The following is an 8,952-nucleotide window of genomic DNA, read 5'->3' as shown; positions in this document are numbered from 1 at the left end:
ATGGCTGCTAAAAAAAATGGTATTAAAATAGAAAACAGTTATTTTAAATTGTAACAATCTTTCACATTATTACTGTTTTTATTGTATTTTTCAAACTTAATGAGCACAGAGAAACGTGTAAAAAAATCTTACCAACTTACCAGGCCTGCATCTTGAGACAAAACAATGACACTGACATGTTTTAAGATATGTCAGTGCAAGTTGCTTTCAGTTAAAACAGTATAATATAATATGAGATTGTAAATTGTAGTCTTTTTTTAACTTCATACTAACATAATGGAATCTGCTAAAATTATCTCTGAGGAAAACATCATGCATCTAATTAAAGGCTCTCTCCTATTGGGACCATTTTGTTTTTCTTGTTCAACAATGTGTAAATGTACTTCCAAAGTCCCTTCCCAAGGAAAACAGCCCCCCGGTGGCAAGATGCTTCATTAATCACTAAAACAGACGTGGTATATTGGAGCCTTTGGGAGTCTGCCAAAACTCATTCATGCAATCAGTGACAAAACAGAATGCCTTGGAATCCTATCATACCCCATTCTCCTTCCTCTGTACAATTCCCATTAATGGAGTGGTCTTCCCCTCTGCTCGCACTTCCCACGTTGTGTTCTGGTGAGGGAGAGCAGGGAATAGCAGGATCCGGATTGGGGGGAACCACATCCGTACCTCTCACCTATTGCTGAGACAATGGAGTGGACTTAATTTACCACAGATTATGGCTTTTGCCCACCTTTTCCCAGAAAGGTAGCACTGAAAATACAAATAGCTCCAAATATGTTAATAAACTCCCATGACGCCCAAGGGCAGGGTCAAAGAGTTCTGACAAAATCACACAGACTATTTGTCTTAAAAATAGTTGTCTTAGACTTTGGCCTTCAGATCAAAGTAAATTCCTTTCCTCCCCACAGAGCTCCAATGATTAAAAATAAACTATTTATAATATGTCAAGAATTCTGACATTGTAAACAATTCAGAAACATCTGATCTACAGCGATATGAGAACTCTAGCCTCAAAACTGCTAAAAAAAAGTCTAAAAGATACTCTATTGGATGTAATATCCAAATATTTTTTGAAAAAAAAAAAAAAAAAAAAAACAACAACATGGGATTACTAATGATGATATCCTCATAAATGATGAATTAATCTTCAGAATGGACCCAGTTTGAGTACAACCACTGAATGGTGGTTTTTGGTTGTAACTGAAAGAAAATCCCAGAATAATTTGAACAAAAAAAAAAAAAAAGATCTCACCAGTAAAATCCATGCATACTGCCTTCGTCTTCCCATGCACATGTAAAGGTTTATGCAATTGCACTGATTTCAGAGATGCTGTTTTAGCAAAACTGTTCTGTTTTGGAATTTGTTGGATGCTTTTAAAACCATGTGTGATTTTCAGTGTTTATCTATAGAATAATAAAAAAAAAAGTTTGAGAAAATTCTTCGACAAGACTTCTCATGGCATAAAACTAGGGAATGACTGCACTAAAGGCTCTCTGAACAAACATTGTATAATAGCATTATAGTTCCCAATAAAATCTTTCAAACTTGTTTTGAGGACCTATAAATATATACAATGTAGCAATATTCTTATGAACAGTATCATGACCTCTCATTGCGGAAATGAAAATGAGAAAACATATGATACATAATTGAAACTATTTTGAGCACTGTCCCCAAACCATTTGGGACACATATGTTGTTATTTTCAAGTTTCCAGGAAAGTTGTAAATCTGTCACACTGGTAGCATTTTCTCCTCAGATAAAACATGATCTCACTCGGCTGAATCATTTCAAAACCTCTTCCCTTTCTCTGAAGTTCATTTCCATACATTGGAGACTCACAGACTTTCAACAGACTCAACATAACATGATGCTAAAATGCTAACAAATAAATTAATAAATACTGAATAGCCTAGCTTGGACAAACTAAGAGAGTGTGATTTCTTGAATAAGCTAACCATTTTAAACTTGTATGTTCTGGCAGACCACTGTAGGCTTTCTTTAGTATGGTATTTTAGTAGGCTAATTATCGTGCAGAGGCTTTATTCTAAACAAACATTGCTCAATAATTCACATAAATTAACAGAAATGTGATTAGTCTTCAGCTGTTAGACACGACGCAAACAACCAGTACATTACCTAGTGAATACTGCCCCCTAGAGGTCTTTCTGTAATGGTGCTGATTATTTATAATGAATGCTGGGGATAATTCTTCATTTCATTTAATAAAAGAAAGGATAAAAAAAGGAAAACAACGTTTTGTGTCAGAAAATGCGTCATAAAAATGTGTTCGTTCAGCAATACCTTTTAATTCAGACTGAGTCGCTCTTGCAGCTGATCGACCAGCAGAGGGCGTCGCTGTGCTGTGCGTTGAGTCTCCAAACCAACCTGTCGCTTTCTTAATTGCGTACACCTGCATCAGCAACATGTGCGCGCGCAAAACCCAGCTCTGGCCTTCAGCTTGTTATGGTAGGATATATATGACCACATATTCTGCAAAAAAAACAAAACAAACAAAAAAACAATATACAACATCTATCCATATCGTATATTACCATCATATAGGTTGTGATATATTTAGGCACGAGACCACTTTTTTGGCAAATTGTTTGGAGCAGCATTGAAACGGTCTATTATCTAACAAAAAAAAAAAAATGGTTTAACCCCAGACTCATTGACTATAGTGTGAGTTCACAATAGCAGAACAAATATAACATAATATGTCTCATAATTGATTGCCTGTTAAATATCAGAGAAACCAATAATAGTCATTCAAACTTTCTTTGTCATTCTGAAATTGCGGATGTGTTCATGCTTACTGATCTCATAGGCTTCTATAAATAATATCAGCCACCTATATACATTTACAAAAACAACAACAGCTCAAGCTGATATATCTAATATGTCACATGTTTTCCCCAGTATGGGTATAGACCTAGGCTAATTTGACATAATCCTAATTGGATTGATACATTTTTATTTAAGAAAATCTGCTCTAAATATGTTGTTAAAGTAGGCTAGGCCATTTAAACTATAGTAGATATATAATAATTGTATCTATTATAATCATGATCCTTAATTTTAACTTTTTTTTTAGTTCATTTACATAAAATGAAAAAATTGGTCTCACAAATGCATTTTTTATATAATTTGTTTTCCCTGAAGGAAAAAAAAATGATAATTTTTTATCTGATGTCATAAAATGCATGTATATTAATTTTACAATTTTAAATAATTTGATTTATAAAAAAAAAAAAACTTTTTCAACCATTTTCAAGGAGGCATTCCATAAATCCATGTCTCATCTTTATCCAAGTCTTTATAAAGTGATATAACTGAACTGCAGATGACTATACTAATTTAATTTTAGCAGTTTGCACTAAACTTTTGATAAACAAACAGCCAAAAATCAGTTACAGCAACTTAATATTTAAAATGAACATATAATAAAAAGTGTTAATTTTAAAAAGCAAAGCATATGTCACGCCACAGGACGACTATAACTATTTAATGTAAACTACCAATATAGATTTAAACCTAAAATATGTTGAAAAGAAGTTAATGCTTTCCATACTTGAATAATATAGCCTATAAGCCAACTGAAATATAATAAGCATGGCCTACCACAGAATAGCCAAATTTAATGCGTGCCTTTTTAAAATGATAAATAGTGTCTGTGTAGTGAACGGATGTAAAATAAATTCTGATTGCACGTGAAAATATCTGTAATAACTCGAGTCAAAACACTCATTTTGACATGAAATGTGTTGTCCTTTCTGCCCTAACATCTGAGACAAGACAGTCAAGCCTGAACAAGCTACTGTCTGTATATGTTAATGATTAAAATTCCCAAGAAACCTCGCAGTAAAATGAATTAACAACTCGTTAAATCTTTCGACTACATGGCGACACGCACGACACACTGTCGTCGCATGAGTACTGTAGGTGATACCTCGCATTTCCATAAACCGGAATTAGCTGTGAAGTGTGACCCGAGAGTGTCATGGTGTGAGGGATGCGGAATGTGAAAAGTTCGCCTTACTTCAAGACACCTTCTCCCGCTTTGCACCTCTTTTACAAGAGTATCCTTTAACAAATACGCATGGACTCTGGAGGCGAGAAAGTGGCATGGGTACTATGCAGATGTGACGTTCCCATATCCACAGGTTTAGCTTCATTAGAGAGACGAGAGCTGTAAAACTTCAAGCGACCGTTAATGGCTGAAGGATGCTGCATGCCTACAAGCACGTCACGGCTTATTTCACTTTTATGATTAACACTTTTTAACAATAAAATTGACAGTCGTTTATTATTATTACTACTACTACTACTACTAATAATAATAATATCATTAGGCCTACCGTTATACTTGTATAAATAAATAAATAAATACGATACAATTATAATACAATAGGCGTAATTTATTACAATTTATTAACAAAATAAATACATATATAGTCAAAGAAAAATAGTTTAAAAACATAAAGAAAAGGTTAGTTCGTTATTTGCTAGTTTGAACTTTTTTGTCTTTTGAGGGTTTTTAATGAAGTCAAAACACGTTTCAAAATGGCTGCTTTGGTGATAGAAAATAATTTTGAACTGAATATGTTTCTCAGAGTCAGAGTAATGTAGGCTATTGATTCCTAAAGTCATATAGAGTAAGTATTAGCCTACTACTACTGAATATTGTTGAATATTGCAGAAGGGGAGTCTGAGGTGATGCAGAAACCTGGCGCTAGGGGAATCTGTGAGGACTTGCTGGTGTTATTGGCTGGTCATTTGAATGCAAATCGAGAGGTTTTGAAGTCGTGGCTGACGTCAGGAGGGCTTGGTTATACCTTTGCCACCACCACCACCTTGACAACAGAGTCACATCATGTTTGATTGAAGCACGTCAAGGACTACGTCGCGTGACCTGGAGATCATTTTGGACTACCACCCTTGAGATAAATAGTAAAAGTTTGGAGGCAGGCCTTGTTAAGTGATATTTGGCTTGATGCATGGCTGGCATGTTGCCTTAAAAAAGTTATTTTAGGGGTTTCTTTCGAATCATGTACGTTGGATACCTTTTGGATAAAGAGGGAAGCATGTATCACCAAGGAGCTGTGCGACGATCTGGCATCAGTCTTCCACCACAGAATTTTGTCTCCACATCCCAGTATTCAGATTTCACAGGATACCATCATGTGCCCAACATGGACACACACGCACAGTCATCAGGGGCATGGGGCGCTCCTTACGGCGCACCGAGGGAGGACTGGGGCGCATACAGCCTCGGACCTCCAAACACCATTTCTGCACCTATGAGCAGTTCATCCCCGGGACAAGTTTCCTACTGCTCGCCTGATTACAATGCCATGCACGGCCCGGGATCAGCAGTGCTGCCTCCACCACCTGAAAACATTTCTGTGGCCCAACTTTCCCCTGAGAGAGAAAGGCGTAATTCCTATCAGTGGATGAGCAAAACCGTCCAGTCGTCATCAACCGGTAAGGGCCAACAAATGTCTTTCAAAGTAATTAAGTAATCGGAAAACATGTAAACTCTTCAATATTTCCAAGGTTCTGAAATCAGTGATTGAAAAAGTGAAAGTACGAATTGACAGTAGGCTAGTCTACGCTTAGGCCTATGATCTGTTTTCTTGCTGCTTTAAAATAAAAATGACATTATTTTAATTTAAATCTGGTAATCAAATTTCGATGCACAGGTTCTACTAAAAATGTAAAAACATTTATAGAAAAAAAATTAAGAACGAATAGGCTACATATGTCTAGTATAACAAAAGGAAAAAAAGAAAGTCTAAATATTTGCTAAAAATAATAGAAAAAAAAAATTTGCGAAATGTACAAATATTTGTTTTTGTGTAACAAGTATTAAATATTGTTTGCCTCAACTAACTGCACATCTGACAAAATATTACGAAATGGTAGTTTTTTTTTTGTTTTGTTTTTTTACAAACTGCCATTCTCAATTCTTTGCGGAAAACGCGTTCCGTTCCAGAAACGGATTATCTACTTATTTATTAGTAGCCAATATTTGTTTCCTTAAAAATGAACGCATGGGAAATACTTGTGGCAAAATGAAGGTGTTTGGAATTGGCGCCAGGGTCACTTGTAATGCTAATTTGCGACTCCCGTAAACAAGATGTGAGGTCTACTTTTCCTGTTACATTGTCTCAGGTTTTGAGGGTTATCTGTCATATTCAGGCGGCGACTTCTTTCAACACCTTCTTCACTTTGATATGCAGCATCGCGTCTTCCTCTGTCTCTGTTCTTGAGGGTTATATTACCTCAAAGAGTGACAAACTTCACAGCAAATAAAGTTCTCCTGTCTCCGGCGCATGTTAAAACAACAGCGAAAAAATCTCAAAGAAAACAATCGCCTTACTGTAAACGCATTTTTATTTCTACAGTTGAGAAATACATTAATGTTTTGGAAATGACACATGAAGTTAAATTGTCATATTTTATATTAGATGTTAGACAAAGTGTTCGCAGCTAAACCTATAATATAAAAACACGAATTAATTGTCTTTATTCGTTCATAGTTTATTTTTCAAAGATAGCTGATCTGGACATAAAAACAAGCACAGCATGCTCGACTTGAGGAAAAGATTTTTGATGTTATCTCCTTGTAATTCGTTGTAAGACGTGTATTGTCTCTTAACACATCAATGGCGTTTGGGTAATGTCTTTGGGTCTCTTTGTTCTGCAGTTTGTTCAGAAACATCTCAAAGAAGATCAGAAGCTCAATTTGAATATCTAGCGACGTAATAGTTTAGGCCTATACAATTTACTAAATATTGCAATTGTGATTTATAGTATTAACATAGTTGCACATATTAATGATAGTGATTGAAAATGCAACCAAAAAGTAGGCTAAGAGATAAAAGTTCCTAAATAAATGTAAGTCAGTGAAATATATTTGAATATTTAATTGACTTACATTTATTTAGGAACTTTTTTCTAAATTTAGCCTATATAAATTATACAATTCCTTGCGTCAAAATAATATTAATAGCTAGCCTATATCATGGTCGGCGCGTATTTTACGCAGAATGCACATTTTATTTTATTTTATTTCACAATTATCAACTTTTTAAGACATTGTATGCATAATTTTCATGATTAGCCTATTCACCTTTTTTAGGCAAAACGAGAACGAAGGAGAAATATCGAGTGGTGTACACAGACCACCAGAGACTGGAGTTGGAGAAAGAGTTTCATTTTAATCGCTACATCACAATCAGAAGAAAATCAGAATTGGCAGTAAACCTCGGGCTTTCAGAGAGACAGGTAACATTACTTTCATTTAGATTTTCACTTATAGAATAGGATTTAGGCCATCTAACTAAACAATTCGGACTTATTTCTTTACATAACCGTATGCTTTTCCTTCACAGGTAAAGATCTGGTTTCAGAACCGCAGAGCCAAGGAAAGGAAGTTAATCAAAAAGAAAATGGGTCAGTCTGACGGAAGCGGAGGATCAGTCCACAGCGATCCAGGTTCTGTCAGTCCCCTACCGGTACCAGGCTCACTGAGTCCTTCAGATATCCACGGTTCTCTGTACCCACCCCAAGGAATGAACGCCTTACCATCTATGAGGAACATAGGCCTACAGCAAGTTACTGTCACTCAGTGAACTCGAACTTGGAACGTCCAACTTTAACTGAGCACTCCAACACGCTGAAAGGACAGAACCGAAGCGGGCCACGACTCACGTGGTCAAAAAGGATTACTTTGTAATCAACCATTTCATGACAAGCATCGAGGCGCGTGTTGTGGATTACAACAACAGAGAAATCACGTCTTAAATGCAACGAAATGCTGGAGGCTCTTCAAATATTGTTTTAATAGAATAGTTTTTAAAATTAAGAAACAAAAAAACATACAAAAACCTTGTTCGTCTGATCCAGAGACTAAATATTTTAATGGTTTGTTTGTGTTTGCTCAATAAAGATATAAATATCATTTTCTGTATGTGGTGTATATCTAAATGTTTGTAAATAAAATGAAAACTACAGGTACAGCGTTTCTCGGGATGTATAGTGATCCTGACTCTGGAACTGTTAGACATTTGTTGTCTGTTTAAACCAAATGACCTGCGATGGCAGGCTGTTTTATGCTCCAGTTTGTGTCCAAAGCGCACGTCGTTCACTTTCTTTTCACAGGGGTGATGTGCAGGTGTCACATACCTGATATGGGTATAACGTTTGATTCCAGCAATCTGTAAATAAAATGTTTTGCAATAAATTTGATCGTGTCGTGATATCTCATTAAACGAATTCATATATGCTCATCTAGGCACTCTTGACAGGTATTACATTTTAAACATGAGACGACCATAAACTCGTTTAAAAATAGACCTACTACAACTTTTGGGCTGATGGGGCGGAGCAACCTAATTTGAAGGGAAAGGGATTTTATTCCATGTTTCTGTACGAATACCGCGTAGGCTTATTGAAATTGGATGATTAGACCAAAAAAAACTGAACGATTTTCTTCCCCAAAAAAGAAAAAAAATCTTTCGAAAAAGTTACGAAATTATTACGGGAAAAACCTTGAAAAATAGGTTCGCAAAAATTAAGGTTCCAAAAAGTGGGACACACTTCTAAAAAGTTTTTTCATAAAGAACCTTTTGTGCAATCGAAAGTTTCCAGGGGAACTTTAATTTTAAGAGTGAACAAATTTCTGCAAAGAAAATGAACAAGTTTACATTAAAATGTTGAAACATGCATATTTTCCATAGCCTAATTATTTTTTTAAAGCCAACATTTGGGAGGGAGATATCCATCTATTTTATGTTGTAACATGAGCTTATTTATTTATTTACCTTTTTTATTTCATATGAAACATAACAAATCATCTGTTTGATTACAGCAGTTGCGATTCCCCTGCCTTACATTTATTGGCATTAAATGGCACATTCTGCAAATAGGCCTATACATTA

General features: G+C 35.5%; 1 protein-coding gene and 1 long non-coding RNA gene across 2 annotated transcripts; one reads left to right on the top strand and one right to left on the bottom strand.

The window, feature by feature from the left end:
- Nucleotides 1–596: 596 nt before the first annotated feature.
- On the bottom strand, nucleotides 597–4,107 carry LOC307170655. The gene is made up of 3 exons (XR_013823418.1): nucleotides 4,047–4,107; nucleotides 2,309–2,497; nucleotides 597–682 (listed from the first exon to the last, which is right to left on the bottom strand). It is a non-coding gene; the product is annotated as an uncharacterized lncRNA (long non-coding RNA).
- cdx4 (caudal type homeobox 4) lies at nucleotides 2,401–8,249 on the top strand. The gene is made up of 4 exons (XM_079891852.1): nucleotides 2,401–2,473; nucleotides 4,707–5,491; nucleotides 7,152–7,297; nucleotides 7,405–8,249. Exons 2-4 carry the CDS (start codon nucleotides 5,056–5,058, stop codon nucleotides 7,642–7,644), a joined length of 822 nt encoding a protein of 273 aa, XP_079747978.1. The 5' UTR covers nucleotides 2,401–2,473; nucleotides 4,707–5,055; the 3' UTR covers nucleotides 7,645–8,249.
- Nucleotides 8,250–8,952: the final 703 nt, after the last annotated feature.

Source organism: Squalius cephalus, assembly GCF_949319135.1.
Source record: "Squalius cephalus genome assembly, chromosome: 14".
NCBI lineage: Eukaryota > Metazoa > Chordata > Actinopteri > Cypriniformes > Leuciscidae > Squalius > Squalius cephalus.
Note: the sequence above shows the minus strand (reverse complement) of the source record. Positions and strands in the feature narration are given on the sequence as shown.